This window comes from Chelonoidis abingdonii, chromosome 3, assembly GCF_003597395.2.
Source record: "Chelonoidis abingdonii isolate Lonesome George chromosome 3, CheloAbing_2.0, whole genome shotgun sequence".
In the NCBI taxonomy this organism is placed as follows: domain Eukaryota; kingdom Metazoa; phylum Chordata; order Testudines; family Testudinidae; genus Chelonoidis; species Chelonoidis abingdonii.
Genome location: NC_133771.1, coordinates 141526291 through 141552199, shown reverse-complemented (window position 1 = coordinate 141552199; position 25909 = coordinate 141526291). Strand labels below are relative to the sequence as shown.

Below are 25909 nucleotides of genomic sequence, written 5' to 3'. Positions count from 1 at the left end.
GTGCTAGATGTTTAAAAACATATCAAGTATAAAACAATTCAATGAAAAAGAAAAATATTGGAACTAACCTCTCATGAACCTTTCCTTTTTCATCCCCTAGTGTCACTGTAACAGTGCGTACTCTGTCCAAGTCAAAAGTCATGTCATATTGATGGAAGTCAGATGTAATCCAGCCCACCCAGACATTAGCGGGTTCTTGCCCAGGAAATATTCTCACCGAGTAATAGTACTGTCAATAAATTAACAATATCCCAGGGTGTTAATATTTGGTTCATATGTTATAATTTTGATTCAGAATTAATTTGTTGTTTTAAAATCTTGTAGTTTATTTTTCACAATCTAATTGGGAGGAATCGGATTTTGTGAACAGGTATAGTCTTGTTCAAGAGTAATTCATTAGTAGAGCAATGAAAGAATGATGTCTTGTTTTGCACTGACGTGTCCTGCAAAAAAGGGGTCTGATTTAAACTAAAAGACAAGGAGGATAAAAAAAGATGCATATTTGTTTAACAAGATACATGTAAAAACATTGGTGGTATGTTCACATTACAGTGAGCAGAGGATAAATAGACATACAGGTGCATTGTTATGCCTGCAAACACTGGAAACACAGTAAACTGAGCAGATTTAAGGCGCTGATCCTGTCACTGATTCATGAACAAAACTCCCATTAATTTCAATGGTACTTCCACATTTCATACTCTGAATCAGGATCATGTATTCAGTTGTTGACTCTTTAAATCTCTATGTTTGAATAGCTCTGGGCTTGACTAGCTGTTTCAAAATAGGACCATATTCTGCCCTTGCTCTGTTTTTTCTGTTCGTGTTCTGTTGCCCATGGATGTTCTTTAAAGCATAGATCCAAGCTAAGTTACGGCTCTTCAAATAGGAGTTGTTTTGGATTTGTTGTTAAGTAAAAGGCATGTCAAAATGGAATGAATGTGGTGATCTCAAGTTTTGCCACACAGTACTACCGCAGAAAATTGCATAAAAAATATGGCTCTTGATAAAAGGGAGAAAAATTGAATGTGTTCACTGAGACTCTACTAGCAAAAGTAAGCACTTGTTAGAAAAGAAAATAGCAAAAAATATGAACACTCTGTTGCCATACCGTAGAAGTATGCATCAAGTAATCATAGTCATCTCTGTCATCTGCCAGAACATCCTCCGTGAGCCGTGCAGAGTGGCTTGTGCTGTAATCTGGCTTTGTCCTTCTGAGCATAAACCTGTAATACATCAAAGTACTGAGGACAGAGTAAAATCACAATCTATATCAATTTTAAGCAAATCAATTTACACATACAGGAATTCTGCAAATATAAATTAACTTAAAATATTTTGTTGGCTCCAGATTGTTATTTATTGTTCACATCAGGTATGTGTGGAATAAGAGCTTTACAGAAGACACAGGGTAAAATTTTCAAACTTGCCTCAGTGACTTAGAAGCTTAACTTCTATTTTCAAAAGTCATTTAGGAGCCTAAGTTTCCTTGACTTCAAATGAGAGCTTGTCTCTTAAATACTTATGTCACTTATAAAAATGGATTTAGGCTTATCCATGCCCCATTCCAAAAGTTTCCAGTTTAACATGACAAAACAAGCTAGGGGATGAGCAAAAGTAGGAAGGGAATGGAAAGATGAAGGTTTCAGTAATACGTCTGGAGAGTCACTAAGTTTGGGTAAGAGTATCTGTTGTATCAACCAGGCAAGGTACTAACAAACTTCAACAGGACTTTATTTTTAAAGTGGAAATCTCTGTACCAAGCTGCTGCTGCACCCTTTATAACTCTCACTCTGCCTCCTCAACTCCTCCCCCCTCCTTCCTGTTTCCTGTCCTTTCAGGCTCCCAACAGCCAGCGCTCCCAGTTCTAATAATCACAAGCAACATCTAAACACTACATTCCCTCCTCTCTTAAGAAACTCTCCCAATTAAAATAAACATTATTGTTCTAACCACAGGAACAAATAGGAAACAAGACACTATACTATTGGCAGAAATATTACACTGAAAACACTGTAGATACTACATAACAGTCTCTAGTCCCCCCAAAATTCTAGATCAAGAGACAAATCACAATAAAGTGTGGAAGTGGAGGGTTTGTTTGATTACCTATGAAAATGAGGAAGATAAAGATATAACATAGTGAATATTCTTGCCGCACTTAATTGGGTATTGGAGAAGACCATGAAAGTTCAGATATTCACCAAAGCTGATAAAAATATCTTTGGCCTTTGCTGGAAGTCCTGTGAGCATAATTTTCTAATGAAATTTCCAGTGTTTCCTAGTTCTAACAGGATCAGAAAAAACCCTCTGGCACTTTTAAAGTGCCTTTCATCTGCGAATGTCAAAAACCTGCATTTAGCCCCACAATACCCTTAAAGGAAGGCTTATTTTGTAGATTTCTGTTTCTTCTATTTAACAGATGATGAAAGTGAGGCACAGTGTTACACAATGATTCAGTGGCAGAGCTGGGAATAGAACCCAGGAGTCCCGACTGTCAGTTTAGCATTACAGAAAACTGTTACGGGTGATATGGGGAGGGATTTAAAATGAATTTTCTAGTAATGTTTTAAGTGAACCCAACCCACTGTATTATGACAAAAACATATATGTTACTGACCTTTGTTTAAGACGTGAAGGTTTCTCTTGAGTGTAATCCTTGTGGTTATTGAACTCCAGTTTTGTAGCTTCTTTTTCTGCCCGATCAGGCACTAGGTGACCATGAGCTGTCTTCATCAGAACTTCAAAATCAGAATCAGCATCATAATCCTCCAAGTCACTTTTCGGGCCAAAAAGACCAGTGCCTGGCAATCCTCCTGCTGATGTTTTGGAGAATACTTCTGCACACTCAATAGGCATGCTCAAGCGAAAAAACATGATGCCTGTTTTGCTGTTCTGTGAGCCAAAAGACTTCTGTGTGACCTTCAAACAGGGGGAGCTGTCTGTGGTGCCATCTATTCTCATCACCTATCAAATATAAAAGCTCATATATTATAAAAGTAAATGTCTTCCCCTCCTACACCCAAATGTTCCAGTTTTATTTTTAGCGTAATATACTTAATGTATTTAGAGTTACAAAATGATTAAATGTTACAATATGGCAGAGATATTTAATTAAACATCAGCGTGCACTATAGGAGCAAGTGCAGGTAAATACATTGACAAGTTAATGAAAATGCTTCCTTTTAGCACCTGTAAACTCGATATACAGCCAAAGACTATGCCCAATATTTTTTGCAATAGTAATCCAACCTTGGCCAGTATGATCCATAGTAACTCAAACACAAGGCACAAATAAAGAGAAAGAACAATATTTCTCTTTACGTATGCTTCCTGATATACTTCAGTAGGGACAGAGTTTCAATTTCAATCAGATACGGCTTTCATGCAGTCTGGTAGAAACTGATTGCAATTTTATAGAGTTATATGTATTTTGAAAATGTATGCATTTCTACAGATTTTTGTTATTAGATAAAACAAACAATCTGCAAACAGCCTATTGTCTATTCACGTTAGTGCATAAATAAACTGAAAAACAATTGAACACATGGACTTAGAGTATAACACTGAATTTGTGCATGCAAGCATAAAAAGGTGACCGGAATTTCAGTTCCTGTATTTAAATGCCTGTGGAGTACAGTCAGCAACAGCAAATGTAGAACTCTGAAGTGTCTTTATATATTACAGTCCATATTTTGAGAGGGAGAGAGAAATACTGTTAAGATCGCAAAGGTCAAGTCACAGAAGTTAGGAAATACCAGAAATGAAGGTTACCAAGGCAATCTTAACTCTGCTCCCTTGTGCATATGCCTTATGACACAGGGTAACATTTTCAAAAGAACCTAAGTCATTTAGTACCTTAAGACCCAGATTTTTAGAAGTGTTTGGGTGTTGCTTTGCTCAGCATTGTAACACCTAGCTGACTTAGGAGCCTAAGTTCCTTTTGAAAATGAGACTTAGGAGACTAAGTATCATTAAAAGTCAATGAGAGACTCCCAAGTGTCTGAGTCACTTTTTAAAATGACACTTAGTCGTCGCGGTGCTGATTAGAGAAAGGTCTACATACCTCTTAAAAACTGAGCTTAAGTCACTTAGGTGCTTGTGAAAATGTTACTTTTTGGGGGAGATGGCAGTGTAGAATCCTTGTCTTATTCGTGTGGAGTTTGTATGGAGTGCAGTAAAACTTTTGGGATAACAAGATACAAGCAAGTATTAAAAATTTACCTCACACATGGAGCACTATCTGATCTACACTATTGAACGAAGCAGAAATCTTTAAGTTACAAACAATATAATTAAAGATTGTTTCATAATGTACTCATGCAAAGGGGTAGCGTTAAGGTTGTGGAAGCAACCTTAACTCTGGAACATTCATGATTTTGACAGATCAACTTGGCAAGCTTAACATATGATTTTTTTTACTTATTTAGGAGTCTAATACATTCATACTCTTCCAAGAGATCATTCATTGGCTGACAGAACTAATTACCATGCTCTCATTGAGCTACAATCATAGTTTACCGGGTGAGTGAGTGCATGTCAGATGCCAACACTGATATCCATATTAAAAGGGAAGGCTGAAATAGCAAAAGCGGAAAGTTTACTGTAAAGTTCATTTAATTAAACCAAATTCCTGAAAAATTAACAGGAAACATTAATGTACAACGCAAACCTCAATGTGTTCATGGTTTGGTGGCACTGGGAAAAACTGAGGGAGTCTCTTGCTCAGCCACAAGGTAATGTCTCTGTTTGTATTAACAGCAAAGGGTTCATAGCCTTCTTGTAAGCCACAGATAGTAAAATATTTCAGGGAGCTGACATCTTTGCCAAAGTTCATTCTTCCCATTTGAGACAAGCCCAGGCTGCACACAGGTATAAATCCTATAGCAAGAAAGTAAGCAAGCAAGAAAGAATTTATGCATCCCATATAGTACAGAAGTGTTTTCTTGACATGACACAGGTGGAAATGGTTTGAGATAAAAATGCCTGAAACTCAAAAGGTACAAACTCCTGTATTAGTGTGTAGTATTACCTCCCAGGAATCAGCAAGCAGCATCTCTCCTTTATTGTACTGAACACAAGCCTCTCTAAAAGGAGATGCAGCAAGAAGTGCTATCACATACCAGATAATTCACTGTTCAGAAATATCAGACAGTGATTGCCATATTTAACATAGGGCTAAATTCACTGCTGGTGACCAGTGCTGCCAGTGCTCAAGATTTTACAAGTCTTACAGTATTTGATTTTGCTCATCAAGCTTCATCTCAGAGTTGTGTTTTTTGTTTGTTTTGTTTTTAAAACAAGAACCTCACCTTTCCTGTAAAAAAAAAAAAAAAGTTTATAGCCCTAATGGCTGCAGAAAAAACTTGAAAACATGTCCCAAAGGTAACCTAAAGGTTTGAAAACCAGAAGGGCAAATAAAAAGAACCCACATATATTTCTTTAAATCTCATTATTTTTATACCAATCTTATGATATTTTGGGGTCAGATTCATGACTTATAAATGTGTAGGGTAGGCAATACTGTACTGTAACTTCTGTGAAGTTAATGGATGAGGTTGTCCCTGTGTAGCTTCAGGTGCAAGTTTGGGGTACAACCCTAGAACAAGACTGATCTCTCAGTACTTCACTTCTAAGCAAAGACCCTATTCATAAGAGAATGAAATTCACTCCTGTGCTGAGTCAACACAAGACCTATGCACCACTTCAAAAATTACATTACGACTTCTCTGGTTGTTAGGTTCAGTCTGTTATTTTAGAAAATGTATTTTCTTCTCTTTCTTCTATTCATCCTTCTTGTTTCCCTTCCATCTAACAATACTACTGAAAACTTATTTGACTTGTCTGCTAAAAAAAAAATCAATTAAGTTTAAAAAAAGTGTCAAAAAGGTAATTTTCTCCTTTCTCCCCAAATCTGGATGCTCCATTCCATTATGCTGGTAGAGGTGAGTAGAATCTAATGGAAATGGGAGAGAAGACATGGCAATGGTCAGCAGGCAGAGCAGCTGGGTCTTCCCATTCTTTGGGGCCCCTAAAATGAGTGGCTATGCAGGATGGGAAGGAGCAGAGCCTCCATTCATGACATGCTCTGCATACACAAGAAGGAGAATGTCACAGCCAAAAGCCACAGTGGTTAATGCTGTTCTGCATAAACTTCCAGACTTCAAAAGTTCCTTTGAATATTTTATTACAGATAAGAAAGATTCACTGTCATTTACATGTGTGTTAAAGACGATGAACATAAGGCCAGAAACTACAAGCTGCAGACTCTAGTCTGTAAGATTAATGTCTGGATTTCTATCTTCATGGCCAAGCTTCTAGTAATGAGACATCAGTTTCACACACAGACAGTGAGATTGCTCAGTCAGTATGATTTATGACTACTTTATTACAAATCCATTGTTAAAATATAATACAAACCCTTTGTCAGCAGAATACTAGAACTAAATGGGAAAAATCATATTAAACAATTTATAATGAGGGGAGTTATATTTGCATAAATCAATATCTATTTAAATTAATATCCGCCTCACAGCTTAACTTACAGGGAAGCTAACATGCATCCTGCAGAGGTCAATGAACCATGAATGATTGCAAATGTTTTTAGGCAAAGCCAAAAATCACAGCTCTGTCTCCAATAGGATGACAAATCTTAATGCATCACTCAAGAAATGTTGTTCTTAGGAGCAACTATCCCTCGGGGAAGCAGTTAGTGCAGTTAGAGGAATGGTTTTCAGAGAAGACAGCATGGACCTCTGTAATGCAACTCATCACTTGCAAGTTTGCACTTTATATATGGTGGGAGAAAGCCAAATAGATATAAATTTATCTGACTTAAACCACATGCTTGCCTGCCTAGCACCTTGTCTCCCTTTACCTCTGTTTCTTATTGATGTAAAGCACTTTGAGAGTTCTTCAGGATGAAGGACAACATATGAATGTCAGCCCTTCTTGCGTAGAACTGCCCAGTGCTGAGCAGACATTCAAGAGGAAGAAAGAACAAAAAGCCTCCCTTCCCCTTACAAAAGGGGAAAGCACAGTTGCAATTCTTGTGTTAAGGAAGCAAAAGGACTGTACAAAGGTAGCTACCCACAGCAGCATTAATCTTTCCAGAGTGGGTGGTATTATAGCCTTGCCCCACACTCCACAATGACATGCTTGTAAAGAGGGGTACCAGAATTATGCTCCCCAGCGCTCTAAGGAAGTAGACACTGTAGGAAGTGATGTGTCTGAGTAAGTCAATGTCTCCAAGAGCTCTCAGTGGAGTAATACAGCCCTGTACCATCCTCAATATAAAAAAGTCTTTAAGGAGCATTGATATAACATACACTTGACACAAATGACTCTGGAAACAACATGCAATATTCCACACAAACATTCTGACTTCATTTTTTTAATAGCATTATAGATTGGGAACTATGAGTGCATGCCATGTTTGTATGAGGAGTTTTGGAACAGTCAGAATGCTACTGAAGTTATTGTGACAGTATAGAGGAGGCATTTAAGAAACTATAGATGTATTTCTTTGATGTAGATAGGATTTTATCTCATAAAAGGAAAAAATATGTACATTTAGATTGAGATTTCAAGAAGTCCCTGTCATCCTCTCTGAAGAAAAAAAGTGTACATGATAAAAAGAGCTCCAAACTTTACTCAAAAACAGGAAAGTGGAAGAATAAAATGCCGTCTGCATCAAATTCATGTGAATCTGCAATACAAGAGTAGCTAGTTAAGGTGGATTTTAACAAAGATCAATGTTTTATGTAAGGAAGTGGCAATATTTTTACCAAATTCTGTATCTACAGCTATTGGAGATCCAACTCACATGAGCTAGCCCCTTGCTACAACAATCAGCACCTATATGAAAGAGCTGAGTTATGCATAATACAGGTAGTAGCAGTTGCTGTGATGAGCAGAAGCAAGCAGCAAAACGGGAGGAGTGTAGAAGCTGAGTATACAACAAAAACGCAGTCCTGCATCTCAGGAAAAATCATCACCCCTAACAAGAAAGGGAAATGAGCGTGTACAAGATGACACACATACACTATTAATTCTACTACATGAAGGCATATCTGGAGTAGTATTCTCACAGAGGCACACATTATTAGAAATATAGTATACAGTTGCTTCTCATAACACATTCACTACCATGGTAAAATTAATAGGAATCCTAACCTTAGCAGATACTGTACCTGCTTTCCAGAGATACAGATCTTTTTACGGTACCAAGGTAAGCTGTCTTTAAGTTACGCATATCTGACCAAGCAGCCTATGTTGCAATGAATTTTGGACTAAACCCTTACCCAGGAAAATTTTTCACTTAATGTCAATTGGCAAAATGCAGAAGGTTCTCATTAACTCAGTAACCAGTCAGTGTGACATAGAGATGACAATCCGTATCATCAGTCCAGTTCCACCAACCAGATTAATCACCAACTCATTCTGCAATAGCCAAAATCCCCCAAATCCCCCATATTGGAACAGTATTTGCTGTGGTGCCTCATACACTGAGTGAAAACGGCTGAAGATATCTGTGGCAGCATTAATTTGCTAGGTAGGTCAAATCCTTCCCTGACTGACATGCAATGCAACCATAAAAAGTAGTTGAAGTTGCAAAGGGCATGAGTCAGGGTAGGATTTGCCCCTCCCCACCCCTGGGTTGCTTCTGGCAGATGCATACTGAATAAGGGATATGGTCTTGAAAACAATGCCATCCACTTTTTCCACATCCAAGGTGACACTCTTTGCTTAGGGCAAAAGGACAGGGCAGCATAATTTCCATGTAATTTATACTCTTTTGGAGAAGACTGGGTGCAAATATACAGTGCAGATATGAAAATCATGCTCTGAAGTTGCACTGGTGTAACTGGGGACAGAATTTGAATCATACTATTTACCTGGCTAAATATTCAGAATTATGCATGAATACACCATACCTCCTGCATGAAATCTCTCTTGCACAATCATATATAATGTGCAATTATAAATTAATAGTTATGTTTAATATTGACAAGAGTGATATCTCACAAGTCGTACCATCTGTCATAATTCTGTGGAAATCATCTTGTTGGCAGAAGATCCTAAAATAGGGGCCCATGAGCCTGATTAGCAACTTGGCAGACAGCCATATTCCCTTTTCCCTGTTCATAAATGTTGTAACACCAGCACTGGCTTATAAGTAGGCTGCATCCTCTGAAGCAGGGCAGATGGCTCTGACAAATTGTTATTTTTTTTCCTAAAGTGAAAAGCCTCATTCTGCAGCAACCTAAATCTTCAACTGTCTGAAGCTGGGAGTGGACAACAGGGGATGGATCACTCAAAATTTCTCTCTAAAGCATCCAGTACAGGCCACTGTCAACCTCTCAGTTACCTTATTCGTCCAATGGTTGGGGGGTGGGGATGGTGGTGGAGAGATCATTCTTGCCTGCTTTCTGAGGGCAGGTCTACACTACAGCTGGGATCAACGCTCTGAGATCAATCCACCAGCAGTTGATTTAGCAGGTCTAGTAAAGACCTGCTAAATTGACGGCAGATCTCTCTCCAGTTGACCCCTGTACTCTACCCCGATGAGAAGAGTAAGGTGTAGAGCCCATGGTAACTCAGCCTAAGGTTCATCAACTCCAGCTACGTTATTCACCTACTGCGACTTACCGCGATAGTGTAGACATAGCCTGAGTTACAGCTGTAACGCCTTGTTCAGTAATAAGGGCTGTGAAGTTCACAGAATTGTGAACACTAGTAAGTGGAAGCACGAGTCTTCTACTCACATCCACCACACCTTCCCTGAGTGGGAAATGTAAATAAAACCAGGAGCAGCTCTGAGGCAGCACTGCTCTTGAAAGCAGGAGACACAAAAATGAGCACTTCCTCTTCTTGTAGCAGAGCTGGGGAAGCTGATGCAGGAGCAGCCATTTAACATTAATGAGTTCTATTAACTTCACATCCTACTAAAATAGAGGCCAAAGAAAGTAGAATGTAACCTGTTTTTAAAAGCTATAATTTTGAAAGCACAGTAACTTACTCTAAGAGATGTGTGCTCATCAGTCAATGTAAGTGACCTTAGCATGTAGAGAGACATGCCATTTCAACTGACAAATGCATGTCCCACAACGTGCTGTTGCTCAATTACATCATCAACTTGCTTACACACTGTGAATATGGCACAGAAAATATTTACAGTAGGGATGAATACACACCACAGCAGACTAGAAAACTGAAGCTTTTTTTTTTAATTAAGAGAGAGAGATAAGAATTTATGTTCATGACCCCATAAAAGTGATGTTATATTCAGCATCAAGGCCCAAAAAGGAAAACCACTATGGCTCCATGACGAATATGGGACAGGCAGCAGGGAAGTCATACAAAGAAGATTTGATTCAAAGCCAATTAAAGTGAATGGAAAGACTCGCAGTAGTTAACTGGTCTTTTGATCAGATACCTCCTGCACTTGATGAACTGCTCCACAACAGTTCTATGACAATGTGGAGAGGAACTTGTGCACAGGATAGGATTCTCTCTTCTATATATGTTTCTACTGCAATGAGATCACACTCAGTGCTCTATAAATAATTAATATCAGGCAAGGCTTGAGGAAGCCCATTGTCTCTTGTATGTCTGCAGAAGCATCTCTCAGAGTTGCTTCAATGACTTTTTGAAACTGGAAGCACAAATTCCGTTGCATAATATTGCAAATGCAGACAAAATGAAGTAAGTTTTTGTTCTACATTGAATATTTTGAGGGTGAAATTCTATTGGGCAATACAATCATGTTTCTGGCAAGCAATATAGAGATTATTTACCAATATACACCTCTACCCCAACATAATGCTGTCCTTGGGAGCCAAAAATTCTTATCGCATTATAGGTGAAACTGCACTATATCAAACTTGCTTTGACCCGCCGGAGCGGGCAGCCCGCCCCTCCGGAGCGTTGCTTTACCGTGTTATATCCGAATTCATGTTACATGGGGTCGCATTATTGGGTTAGAGGTGCATGTATCATTCAGAAAAAACAGAATACAAACTTTCAAAACATGCAGTGAACAAACACAAATCTCTATTAACTGGGACCTCTCAAGTCTGAGAGATTTAAAATTCCATCTAGCAGTTTTATTTTTGTTTGTGGATGTGTGCATTTTTCTGAGCAGCATCTTGAATTATTCAAAAAAATTTCTATCAGACATTTGCAGCCCTACAATAGTTCTGCAACTGTAGCTATTAAAATCAATTTTTAATTCTACATCCTGTCACTGAAGCAAACTTGAGATTTAGGCCTAACCCAAAGCCCACTTAAGTTAATGGAAAAACTTTCCATTGTAAAAATGAAAATCAGCGCTCATCTTCTTTGCACCAACAGTTCATTTACCTTCATTTTTCTTTTGAGGGCCTGAAGATAAACCTCAGCTAATACAAATCTGCCTGTCAGTATCTTGCTATTTTCTTTTAGGCTGAATGTAACTATTAGCACTCAGACAAATCTCCTTTTAACCTACAATGGAGGTCACCAAACAAAAAGTGTATAATATTTCTCTTGTGAATTTACCACTCGATTTCTTGTGAACCAGTACTGTCTACCCTGAGGTTCCCCAATGTATTTACTGCATGACAATTAAACTTTTTGGTGACTTCCATTGTCCTTTCCTCATTCCAAAGTTGTGGAAAAAGTTCTGCATTGAAGACAAAGTTAATGATTTTTTTTAAAATCTTTCCCTTAAGGCTTTTTAAAACACATTTCTGACATTTATAAAAATGACTCCCACACACACAACACAAGATGGTATTATTGGAAGGTAATATCTGAATTTTGAGTTGAATGATTCATTCTCAATCTCCCTGTTTCTTTCTTGAGACCAAATGAAAATATTTACACATTAAAAGAAAGAAGAACTTTCCCTCCTCAGCAGGAGGGACAATCCTTATTGTCCTTTAAAATATTTTGAAAAATAAATGAATTGGTGGTGAAAGATTCCATATTGCATCCTCTGTTTGGCCACAGAATAGGCAGTAGCAGCATAAGCTTCCTACATTTTGAGTGATGAGGTAGGTTGATTTTATTTACAGTCTTATTTCTGCAAGTTCAGCCTTTCCTTGCTAATGTCATGGAGATAACAAGGGAATTCAAAGGAATCACAGAATCCCAGTAGTCTGTGAAAAACTAAGTACTTCAGCCATGACTACAAGTTCTGAAGTGCCCCAGTACTGTACCAAAATGATGAACCAAGCTGTTCTAATTACAATCACTAGTGCTCAAGATCAGCATCATACAGTAATTACTATTCTATTTCCACTGATGCGCACCTTTTTGCTCTATGCAGTTCTCAGCTAAATGACAGAAAGCAAAGTTACTGTAAAACAATGCCAAGTAACAAGTATTTTTCTGCCAAATAAACTATGCTATGCTATGCACATGTGACAAAGCTGCATTCTCATCTGCTCGTACACCCACAAAGTGCATGTTAAAAGGATGTCAACCCACAATAGGCACAATCTAGCAACAAAAGCGTGCAACCACTTACCATCACCAACCTCAAAGTCCTTGAATGCAAGCTCTGAACCTGAGTCATTGAGCAGGATTTCACCGTTCAGGGTGAACGTCATAGTGTGCTCATTCATGTCAACCATACATCCCACGACATCCCCTGCCAGCCAAGAGCGGCCAAAATGCTCATTACCCTGGTGCCACCGCTGGGCCTGAAAGGGATTTCAGAGAAGGATAAAAACAATGAAAGTATTTCTCTCCCCCTCAGTGATATGACTAATAATCATCCCCTTCAATTAACACAGCACTAGAATTAATACTTTTACAGCAACTCATTCTGAAACAATGCTCATGAGTATCACAATTACGCTTTGAGAGTGGCAATCCTACAATTAATTTTGTTGAAGCACTTTCAAAATCAGCATTGTAAAACGAGGCCCAGTGAATAGACGGGGTAAATGGATATTTCAACATATATTAGCACATGTGTAAGAATGTATTTTATTTTTATTTGGGAGATCTACAAAAGGTCTGTCATGAAAATAATATGGTCTCCATTGCAAAGTTAAATAGCTGTTTTATAGTATTTTTTAAATTATTTTCATGCAATTGCTTGGCCTCAAAATTTTATGCTTCCAAACAATCTTCAAAAATATGTTATTTTAAATGCATTTATTTAGATTTATGCAACATGCCTGCCATGCTCTCTAGGGGCCTGAACATGCAGGGTGCTGAGCAATTTTTGGAAGAGATGATCACCCTCAGTTCCCACTTGTTTCTATAGAAGAAGTTGAGGGCATTCATTACCTCAAGGAGTGGCTCAGGACCTTGCATGACTGACCTCTAGAGGAATAAATATTGCACATTTGGATGGCTGCCCTTTGTTGTGGAGTTTGCATAAGAGCAGAATCTAAATAAATACATACAAATTCTTTGTAAATTTACAACAATAGAAAAACACATTATCAATGACTAACTCTTCCTAACACACACATTCTGTCAGGACTAAGTTTCCATCCCTTACTCCCAACTCCTGAAAAGCCTGGGAGACCACAGGAGTCTTGTGGCATGTCTTGAAATACAACAATCTCAAGCTCTCTCTGACCAAGGGCTGGGGGGAGGGGAAGGAAATGAATTCCAGAAGTGAAGAACCTTCATCTAAAATCCCTCCTGTAAATAGCCTCCTATATTAACTGGAAACTGTTAGTTCCAACACCTCAGCTGATCTCAGCTGCTACGGTACAGTAAGAGGATAGAACCATTCTTAAAAGGTAGTCACAGCTAAAATCCTTAAGAAATGTATCAATCAAAACCAACATCTTACATAGCACTTGAAATCAGATGGGAACCAGAACAGAGCACACATCAAGGGTAAAATGTGCTTCCTACAAGAAATACAACTAAAAAGGGGGATAACATCCATTACATTAATCTTAGCAAAACAAAAAGTATTACTAAAATCCCATTATTGGTTTACAAAGATTGTATTAGCTTGGAAAACTTGACTGATGACATGGTTTACATCTAAAATAAGGCAGGGACTGGCATTCTCATGGCTGCTTTAGGGCTTAGTGATCTTATACAGTTGCAAGGAAAGCATCAAGGCCTCAACTCAGGATTCAGCAGGACAATTGATTCTCAGCTTTTTATTATCATCATTTTCAAATATATTCAGTGCCATCCTCTGCCAATGATAGGACACTGGTTATTTAATTTGATAGTGATTTAAAAAATTCTGACTTTTCAGTTCAATATTAAGGCATCTCAATTTGTATCATACAACACTGTCAAATAAAAATCCAGTAACAATAATAAAATAGGGCTGAGATAGGCTTGGCTGACAATCTGCATTTCTGAAAACTGAGTTTGTGAAGAGTAATGGTAACTTCTGTCAAGTATTATAATAATAACAACATAACTGAATTCCAATTCCAGACACATAATGCATTTAATATGCATTTTTGTACGAAGACATGAGTCACCACTAGTCTAGATAGCAAGTGTTATCATGGCAGAAATTTCACATGCCTTCATACTAAAATGATGTTTTACTGCCACACTTTAATGAGTCATCTGACTCTTGTGAAGGATCAAAAACCAATGGCACAAAAAAAATGTTCTGCTTATCTATATATTACCCATACAATTAGATTTCAATCTCATTCTTTCTTTCACACTGAAGTTGGAGCTAGAACGACATGCTTTCTCATACTACATGCTATCAGAAATTTCCATTAAAAATTTAGTCTTCATTTTCATAACGTTTACATTCCTGTATTCTTAATCAAATTCAGTCCAGTGGAGTTACTGCTGACAAAGTAATTATGTTCACTTTCCTACAGATATTTCCTATAGGGAGACCACTGCAGTAGGATTCAGGAGAAATGGGTTCTAATCTCAGCTCTCTCAATGACTTGATTTAGGGTAAATTACTTACGTGCTTTGTGCCTCAAATACTCATCCAATTTTGTACAGCGTTTTGAGAGTTTCATACGAAAAGAGCTATGTATGTGCCAAATGTACTTACCGTATTTTTGCCAAGAAATATGGTTGTACATTCTAAAATATTATTTTACCTTTCATTTCACCTAGACCTTAAAGAGGATTCTTAATATTTTCAAACACTGAAACAAAAGCTAAGGCACAGAAGGATATTAAGCTGAAACAACTAGAATAGGAAGAAAAATTAAGTGATTTTTGTTAACAACTTACTCTCATTACTTGCAATCAATCCCGTCAAAACAAACTTATACAAACCTTAAAGCCATCAAAGACAAAAGCTTGCTCATCTGAGCCAAGTTCCTGGTCTGGCTGGCAGCCTGGCCTGGTCCAGCCAACTCTCATGTCTCCTGCAGTGACTGCCTCAAACTCAAAGTACCATTTTCCAGCCTTCACTGCATAAGTCTTCTCAGTGCGGAATATCCGGAATCTTTCCATTATCCCAGTGCACATGTCTGACCTTGTAGCTGCAAAGTTAACAAAAAAAACCAAAAACAAACTCACACCTTATGTTTATCTAATAACAAAATGGAAGCAATGAAAATAAAGAGAGGTTACTGTATAGTATCCATACCTCTCAACCTTATTGAAAAATATTTGGAAGTAGATAATGGCATTTAGCAATGATTTACCATAGGCCATGATGCTGCATAGTCAAGAATTGAAGCCCCAAAAGCTCAGTTAATACAGTGAGCCAGTAATGCTACCAATGATTGGTAATGCACAGGAGAATATCATAGACTCAGATTTTAAAAGCCAGAAGGTTCATTATGATCATCTACTCTGGCCTCCTGCGTAACACAAACTACAGAATTTTTACTCAGTATTCCTACTTCAAAGCTCATATTTTATTGTTGAGATGATCATATATTTTTGAAAGACATCTCATCTCGATCTAAAGACTTCAAGAGATGGAGTTAACACCACATCCCTAGATAAATTGTTCCAAAGAGTAATTATACCTCACTGTGGGGAAAAAAAAGTGCTTTATTTTCAGTCTAAATTTTTCTAACTTCAACATCCAGTCTCTGGATCTTGCTGAGACACTCCTTGCTAAATTAGAGTCCTCTACTATCAGAAATCTTCTTCCCTAGTTGGTATTTCTAACTGGGGTCAAGTCACCACTTAATCTGATCTTTGATATGCTAATTAGATGGAGATTCTTAAATCTCTCATTGTAACATTACTGTACAAATATTTATTTACTGTAATGAGGCCTACGCACAGTTATGTGCATAGCTAAGAGCACTTGGACCATGTAATTTAAGCATCCTTTTTCTGCAGTGGGAGGAGCGGGCAAAAGGAAAGGATACATTCCTGCATGAGCCTCTAACAAATGTACGCACCAGATGACCACATTTCTCCATTAGAAAAAATATCAACTTCTGATAAGGAGAAAGGGCAGAGGGTTTGAAAAAACAGATGCTCTTTAAAATACAAGTGTAGGAAAAATAATGGGCATTTCTTATTATAATAAAACTGACTGATTTGAGGTTGTGTGTGAGGTCATATCTTTTATTGGATCTAATTCTATTGGTGGGAGAGACAAGCTTTTGTGAATAGACAGAGCTCAAGGCTGTAAACTGTTCAAGGGTAAAAGAAAAATCAATGTTTTTATGATGCTTGAAATCAGACCCAAAGAAGTATTTAGAAAATATTGCTAAATACTGAAATAAAATATAAGATTCCAATTGAATAGACTACCCTTATTCACTTTCCATTCTAAATTGTTGTATAGATATTGTGTCCTATTAAACAGTTGACCTCATTGCAACAGCTAGAAAACAACATACAAGTTTACAGGCTAAAAGGTTACTTATAAGTATCACATTTTCTGCCTTGAACATACTTTTCCTTCACGACTAATATGGCTACATAACAATTCTCTCAAGAGAGACTCAGCACAAAACACTATTTAAAAAATCTCCAGTAGAAGGACACATTAATCTTACTCTTACCACTGACATTATTATGCAAACAGTGTGTCATCTTGATCACAACAGATGTAAACTCCACAAAAAGATGAGTAGTACACTGCATAAGTGAACCATTACTGCCCCTAATGCACCAGAGAACAGTGGAATAGTTGGGAAATGCATAGGTTTAAAAAATCATCTAAGTCAGTAAATAATATGTATTTAGATTTTTAAAAGGAAAGAATGTGCATATGTCACTTTGGAGTGCATGAATACACATCTATTATTCTCTCCTCTTTTTCCCTTACAACTGACACTGAGGTTTCACACTTTATCTCTAACCTCTGACCCACTCCACCTACTCTCTTGAGCCTATACCTGTCCTGGGCTCCTGCTTTCATGCACTCCTCTTCCTTCCTCCTCAACCTCCAACTCTTCTCTGCCTCCATCTCCTCAGAATGTAAGTATAGTATGGTTTCCTCCACAAGTGAAAAAAGGCAGCTGTTGATTTTGCCTCTCCCCTATTATGCCACCACTCCCTTCTTCCCCTCAGCTCCAACCTTATTGAGCATGTAACCTACAACCATTGCCTTGAGTGCCTTATCCTCTCCAACTTCGCTTCTGTCCACCTCATTCTAATGGAACTGCGCTCATCAAGTTTTCTAATGCCCTCTTCTAGAAAGTATCTCAAGGTTTCTACTCCACCCAGAGCTTCCTTGATCATGCTTTTCATACCTTCATTCATACTCTTCTTCTTGACATTTTATCCTGTCCTCTTCCTATCTCTCTGGCTGATCCATGGAAAGAGATAAGAGAGCAGGAGAATCCACCAAAAAGGAGACCCCAAAGGGCTCTCAAGTTGGCTGCCTCCTTTTCTCACTTTACAACCTCTCTTTCAGCCTCTTACACAGCTTTAAAAACCATCTCTAAGCTGATTACTTGCAAACCCTCACTATTCCTAACTTACCTTCACCCATCCAGTCCTGCATTTTTCACAGATTCATAGACTCTAGGACCGGAAGGGACCTTGAGACATCATCGTTTTATCTGTTTCTGACATTTCCTTCCAAATGGCCCGTTGCCAACTTAAACTTAACACAGTTACCCTTGTGCAAACTGGGTGTAAATGGCAATGATCGCATTTTACAAGGATGTAAAGGACTACAAAGCACAAGGAAGAGAAGAAAGAAGAAGAAGAAAGTGGACCCTTATTGCCTTCCCAATTCCCATATTCTCTGTCACTATAAATAATGTCACCATCTTACCAATCAGTCAGGCCCACAACTTGGGACTCATCCTTTAATTCCTCCATTTCCCTTCCCCTGCACATCCAGACACAGTTGCCAACTTTCATGTGGTAAATAAGCATCCCGACTTTCACAATAAGGCAAAAATCAAGCTAATCGCATTTCAAATCATGACCAAAACAAGTCAATGCCTAAGAACCCCTACACTCTATGTGACTAGATCCCCCCGGAATACAGTCTGGGACTGTGGTGGGCCTGCTATGCACCTCTGACTCTCCCCTACCTTGCCCTGCTTGCCCCCCCTTGCCCACGCTTGCCGTGAGCTGATCAAAAAAAAAGAAGCAACAAGCTACAACAAGCAACAAGCCAAACAAGCAAAAAGCTACAAGCCAAAAACTAGTCAACAGGCAACTCACAAGACAATTAAGCCAAAACCAAGCCCAATCACCGTGTTTTTTTCACAGGCATGGCATGTCTACGTCCAGACTCTGTCTAAATCCTGCTGCTTCTTTCTCCACAAGATTTCTATAATTCATTCTTTTACATACTATTCAGGGACTCGTTCTCTCATCTTGATTACTTGATCAACTCTGATCTTCCTGTTAGCTCCACTGCTTCTCTTCACCTTAGCTTCTAAAATCACCTTTCTTGCCTGCTGCTTTGACCACGTCAACAACCCACTCTCCATCTCACTTTTCCAATCCCTTCACTACCTCAAGTTCCAGCTACTTGTTCAAGCCTTGATGATTCTATATAACTCTCTCTTCGGTACTTATCTGCTCTTGTCTCCTTTCCTGTCTTCCATCCCCTCTCCTCCACCCTGCCAGTGATGCCAACCTCAGCAAAACTGCCCGTGAGCTTTCTTCCATGCAGCTATTTATATATTGCATTTTCTATCCTGGCAGCTATGCATGCCCATTGCCCTCGCAGCATTCAAATGCCTCCTGAAAACCCCTAATGTCAAACTCTACGAGAAATTAGCTGACTACTAATAACAAGGTTGAACAGCATCTGGGAATAGCGTATATATCTAATTAAAAAAAAAAACGCTAAACATCACCCAATAACTTGTATGTTTCACCGACTGCCCCTACACTTTGCCTGATTCACTCTATTTTTAGATTCTAAATAGTTCTGTATCTTCTCGTGATGTTTGTACAGCACCTAGAACTCTTGGGGTGCTACTGGAAGCAATAAATGACAATTAATAAGGATACAGCTGAAGATACTCCATTTGGTTAACCAAGCCTTTAAAAAAAAATATCATGAACCAAAAACCAGAAAACAACTAGAGGTCTCTAAATACTTTCACAACACACTTTATGGAATTTGAATGATGAAGAGGGGCTTCCCAAAATGTTTCAGAGGAAAACATCCTATGTCAGACAAGAAAACCTTAGAAAGCAAAGATTCTGCAAAACAATCACTTTATGTTTTTAAAGACGATAACTATAACATAGCAGTTTAACTATCAATTCATAGTATTGTTAGATTCTAAAAATGAATAAAAAAATCCTGCCACAAGCTTTTCAAATACCTTGAACATATTACTTAGAAAAATGCAGGTCTATTCTTCATTTGCATTTATTTAATATTATTATTCAAATTTTATTAAGCCCAGGTACTAAATTAAGCATTTAATACATTGACACAAAAGCTATGTAATATGCAGCTGGAAACACCCAATTTAGTACAAACATAATAAAATAAATAAAAAAACAGGAGCCACTTCTGAGACACTTCTGCATGAATGCTAGGTCTAAAACCATCTATTGTGCATGTGAACTGTATGCGAGTCTGTGTGTGTAACAACTGCAAAGTAGACCCCAAGAATGAGAATCCATATCCCAATATACATCACAGAAGAGTCCTCCATGGCAGTATAAATCTCCACACTACATTGCAAAGGATGCAATATCCAATGTACTTTAAATAAATAAAAGAGTAGGATATTGATAGGGTGAATTCAATATAAAATGACCTTGTTTCACCTCATTTAGATAATTCCTAGAAAAACCTAGTGAATATGAAGGTTTTTGCACAATTTTCTCCATCCCAGCAGGCCTATATATTAATTAAAAAATAATTTTTATATGCACCCATAGTCTTCCTCACATTACCTTTATGCCCCCACCCTCTTGCAAATTTTATTCCTAGTAAGAACAGGAATATTCTGTGTGTATTTCTGTGGGTAATGGCCATTCTTTCTTATGGCAGCCTCATATGTACTTTGACCTCACCCACTTTCCCAGCACAACACCCTATTAAGCTTCTCTGCAATGCCAGTCAAGGAGAAACCTCAAAGCAATTTCTCCCTGAATTCTCAGACGAGAACAATGGAGGTAATCAGGCAATTTTTCTTGGGCATTACCATTTCTGCTCTTAAAATTTCTGGCCTACACCTATTTGAATCAGCATCCAAAACAGGGTTCTGAATGTTTAAGTCTTATAAATTAGGTTTAAATAATGCTTTCTTTTCATGATTCTTTCCTTCAGGAATGTTGTAAACACAGAACACTCTTTTTAATAATACTGAGAAGTTAATAATTGAGACTTGTGAGTTTCATTCTACAATTCTACCATAGAAACACAGGCCACACATCTTGAAAAATAATTACCTTTCGGCCCTAATGCAATCTACTACATAGCTGAGAGTACTGATATTAAAACATATGCAGTCTTAAATATTTAAGTGTAGTGAAAAGCACAGTTGAATTTTACACCTATTATTTAACAAGCACTGCTAGTGAGATAGTGGTATACAGTACATACAGCAACTCTCAGTCCTTAGTTTGCCATCTAAAATGGACTAAAAGCACATTTCAGACACCAGACATTTAGGGGTAATCTCAAAGTGGTACAGGTATACTGTCTTAATGATTTAATTATATACTTATGTTTTGATGAAGTTAGGGACGTCTTCTTAACTATCACGGAAACACACAGACGAGAACACCATGCACCAACATGCATACTCAAACCTATTAGTTTATTTCCAAAGCCATGTATCCTAGAGCAAGCTTTATAATACATAATAATGAAAGTTTCCCTAAGAAATAGTTTCTCTGTGTATATCCAGTTTATAATTTCTGATTTTTTTCCATAATGTTTTTTCCCTGCAGCCAATATCTATTATATTTCTTTATACAGCTGATTTCTTTTAAGAAGCAATGATAAAATAACATCTCCTCTCAGTGGCAGGTTATCTCCGGAAGGTATTAAATGCCAACTAAGGAAACGATGCAGGAAATGTCTTCACGCTCTAGATGTTCTGTGATTAGAATACTCATGAGCAACACTGCACAGTCTGTTCATTATCTGTCACTATCAAACTGACTGGGAAAGTGACCATTTTTCAAATGAGGGCACTCACAAATTGATCAGAAGTCCTTTTTAATGGCTCCTTACCATTAGCGCAATCATTTAAAAACGATCATAAAAATGGTGTCACTAGAGTCACAGTTTATAAGAATTTGTCACCTATTTTCTTGTCTTTGAGATTAGTCCTTGCATTGGACATTAACCAGTATGAAACACTGGACAACAGCTAGCTTGCTACTTGCATAAAAGTAGTTGAAAGAATATAAAGAGTCATTCTTTCTTGAACACGTGCGTAACATCAGGTTGTGCAGCCTTTAGAAAAGTTATGCCCATACATTAAGAAAGTAAACAAATCCTCAGCTTTTAGAGAAAAGTATTTCAGAGCCAATGATTTCAAACAAACTAAGTTAAACTGATGTGTGAGAATAAAACAAAGTTGTCTAGAGCCACATAAAGTCACACTGACATTCAGGTCCACACTAAAGGATCCTCTGAAGTACTGGGAATTACATTACTGTATTAAATTTCCTACAAACAATATATGTAAATTGGTACTGAATCTGACTACAATCAAGCAAATTCACCAAATTCTGAGGTCCTTACGAAGTTTACACTGAGTTCTTTTACTCTGTTCTTCAGTGGCTCTGCTGTGAGAGTTTGATGTAAAGGGTGAGGCAATGCTTGATTCAGGCCCTAGTCCTTGGGGAACACTACCATAAGGCTGAAGGACTCAGACGATTGATTAGCATAACCCAATGGCCTGGGAAGACCTAGCAGAGTTCCTGCATGCTGAGGTGTTTTCGGACCCAGAGCCTTTCTGGGTACCCATTCCCATCTCTGGAAAATGAGACATAGATTGGATGCAGGATCACCAGGCACATCAGAGCTGGAAAACAATAACCTCATGCCACCTCTAAGAAATGAAGCTTAAGGCAATTTTCCTTGGCAATTCGTGTGCTGCTAGTGAGTAACTTGAACGTGGAGCACTTCCCTGATTTGGAATAGACATTGTGCTTGTTCATCAATGACAGACAGACACAGCTTGAAGTCAGTGGATTTGGCCATCCTCAGCAGCCCTGCAATGGCTCAGGAAACTGTTCAATGGGGCTAAAAAAAACAACCCCCCTAATAAACTTAACAACAAATAGAGATGCCTACATCATTACCAATACCTATTGAAAATTACATGGATTCTTTAATTCAGATTTTTTAATCTCAATACCGTGATCTTGATCAGGAGCCTCAAGGTTGTAACCATAGCCAAGAAGGGTGCGGACAGCCTCCCGGAGGCTATCTTTGTTTGACTTCTTGGTACGATCATCCAAAAGGGCATACGGGACAAGGCGGGGGTTTCTTCGATTCTTCACATCCTACATAAGGATAAGTTATTAAAAATCATTACAGTTTCAGAGATACCAAGCTAAAACAAAGCATTTTTTTTTTTACAAATAAAATTGCTAGGACAGATAAAATGTACAGTAGCATCCGTTTAAAAAATATGATTTGCACAAAGTAAAATGCAGACCTGCATAACACCACACATACAACAAGCATCTTGCAGAGGAAACTGAAGTTCTTGAAATCAATTTGGACACTGAATTCAAAAGAAGTAAGTTATTCACAAATATTGACATTTAATGGCATGGCAACAATTTTCTTTCATTTTCCACCAAATAATTTAATGGATATATGTTCGGGCAACACCAAGTGTGAAAATCAAGAATAGAAATGAATTGTTTACAATCTAAGATTTTGCACTCTCTTTAGAATGGGAATCAGTTTTTCTTCTGTTTGCACAGCAACTAGCACAATGTCCATGCCTGAAACTCCTAGGAGCCGGCATAATATAAATACTTGATAAATAATAATAGGGCCAATCTTGCACTACCCAAAGTGAATGGCTGGTTTGCCATTCATTTGAACAGCAACAGGATCAGTCCCAAGATTTTTATCTTTATGTAGAAGAACAGAAGTGCCACAACACCAAAATCTAAAACAATGGCTGCTTCTAACGTGAAATACTCAAAGCATATATTTTTCCAAAAGAAAATATTGGATTTTACAGTTCTAGTAAGAATCTACGCATAAATGCCCTTCCCTCAGTGTGGTGCTATACTGTGGAATTTTGTTAGCATAACATAAGATATATGCAGCTCTCTGCTCCCAGTAGAATCAAGCTATTAAGTGAGTTCAAGTTTGTTTTTAATATAAAATTCTTTTTTTCCCTTTGCTAAGGTAATTTCAATTGCAAATGTTGCTTATATGGTCTATTTACTATACATTATGATAATTCTATTAAGTATTATAATTTGCCTCTCTACATTTTCACTTCTGCACTTAAGATAATCTATTGGCAGTGGCAGAAGCAGTGCAATAGATCTCTCCATATCCTTGCTAATTGTGTAGACACTACTTTTTAAAAGTTGAATCTGCCATAATAAGTTGACTATTGTATAGGAACAAAAAGCAAAAACATTGGGAACTTTCTACTAATGGGAGATACCAACAATTGTGCAAATGAAAATATCACAAAATATTGTCTTAGTATTTTATTATGGTTCTGATTTTCAGAATTTTTCAGCTTTACCCCTGTACTCTCTCACACACCATTTTGCATCCTCAAACAGCATATACATTTTGGTAGTACAAATACTTGTGGCTGTTTTCCTTCATTAGCTATGACATATCTAGCTACCTCATATAGTAGCACCCTGGTAACTAGACACTTGAGTGTATTATAATGTGGTTTTTGCCTGCCAAAAGGTTCAGTTAATTCCCAGTGCAAAACGGAAATTTGATCTTTCATGTGGATTTTCTTACTAGGACAAGCTACAGCATAAAAATGACATAACCTGGATGTTAAATGTGCCATCAAGGGGATAATACCATATGAAGCAGACACACAAAATGTCAGGTGCTGCTCTCCCCATGAACGTTATAGGTCACTCAGCTGGAGGAGCAGTGACACTGCTGGTGTAGAGACGTTTTTTGATGATGAACTATAAAGAGCCCTTTTGTGGCTCTCTAGCCACACATTCTCAAACCATTTTAAGGATGACATCCTCTCTTCTCTAGACACATCATTTGGTACATGAGTATTGCAGAACATAGCACGTCAATAACCTTTAAGTTCCTTTTCAATTTATACACAAATTCAATCCTCCTTACTCCCCTAAGGACTAATGTAATGTAAAGATTGCTGGGACAGAGAAGGGAAAATTTGGTCTACCCTGTGAATTTTCCAGATTTGACAGTCTGATTCTCCATTGGAGGACTGCATTACATGCAGAGGTTTTCTAGTAATTACTTGCTTTTTAAATAATTTAAATGAGAAGAGCAGGTTTTCTTCAGGGAAACCACTAAATTTCTTGTCGATTCTCTGCTGCAAATGGTTTGAGTTAAACAACATTTGTTAATGTTTCCATATAGTTAGTGTTTTTCAGCTTTGAAAAGTTATCATTCTATCAAACACAACATTAGTAATTTACACCTGAATTCCGGATTGCTTAAGGAAAAAAGCATGGGGACTAGAAAAGTACCTGCAAATATATGCAGGGAACAGAGCAGAGAGATATAGGAGGACATGAATTAACGTGTTTGAGCAAATATAGTGGAAATGTAGGTTCTAAAGACTCATATCAGGCAAACAATGCTCCATACCAGTGACAGCTATCAGGAAATAGGCAGAAGGGATGGCCCAAAGAAATGTACACAAATGAGAACAATGTTAAAACTCCTATTAGAAACAAAAGGATCAGGCCCATCAATCCTTCCCAGTAGAAAGAGACAGTAAGGTGTATATGTGCATACATACATGTTATAGGTATGTAGCAGGCACGCAGAATGGATAAATGATCCAGTGAAGGTCACATCATATATAAAAAGACTTGGTATGAGAAATGCCACATAAAAGATAGTATGGGAGGGAGTGAGGCCGCAGAAGCATCCATACAACATTGCCCACAGCAGCACAGAATAACAGTGTTAAATGGTGAATTTGCACAAGCAGCTATAAGGAAAGCAACTATTTAAAAGATCCAAAAGGAATCTCACAGTCAGAGTTGTGCACTTTAGAGGTAATTTAACAACAAAGTGCCATTTTCCTATATAATCCCCTACTAAACGTCTTCTGTAATGACATGCAATAACATAGCTTTCAATGCTGCAAGGTATGAAACAACTTATGAGTATGGTATGCAACTAGGTTAATGAACCTATGCCTTGTTGTGCTTGGACACTGTTGTGGAGTTTAACAGAAGTGCAAGTCATCATCTAAGTGGTTTAAGGAGAAGACAGACAACTAGTCACACATTACAGTGCTTCTCAAAGAAGAGGAGATAAAAGGAACCATAGAAAGCATGTAATAGGAGGAATATCAGAAAGACATGGATAAACAATTGACATGGTCACAAGTTAAGTGATTTAGAACATCAGATATTCATAAATATG

The 25909-nt window shown here is 37.8% G+C and overlaps 1 protein-coding gene across 3 annotated transcripts in view; it reads right to left on the bottom strand.

Moving 5' to 3' along the window:
- Positions 1 to 25909, bottom strand: part of RYR2 (ryanodine receptor 2) — a 749362-nt gene that overhangs the window by 309580 nt on the left and 413873 nt on the right. For all 3 annotated transcript variants that reach the window (XM_075064183.1, XM_075064184.1, XM_075064185.1), the window contains exons 27-33: positions 22683 to 22830; positions 15235 to 15443; positions 12515 to 12689; positions 4673 to 4881; positions 2621 to 2967; positions 1112 to 1226; positions 69 to 229 (exon numbers count right to left, since the gene is read on the bottom strand). In XM_075064183.1, the coding sequence (XP_074920284.1) occupies positions 69 to 229; positions 1112 to 1226; positions 2621 to 2967; positions 4673 to 4881; positions 12515 to 12689; positions 15235 to 15443; positions 22683 to 22830 (1364 nt within the window). The remainder of the gene's footprint in view (positions 1 to 68; positions 230 to 1111; positions 1227 to 2620; positions 2968 to 4672; positions 4882 to 12514; positions 12690 to 15234; positions 15444 to 22682; positions 22831 to 25909) is intronic.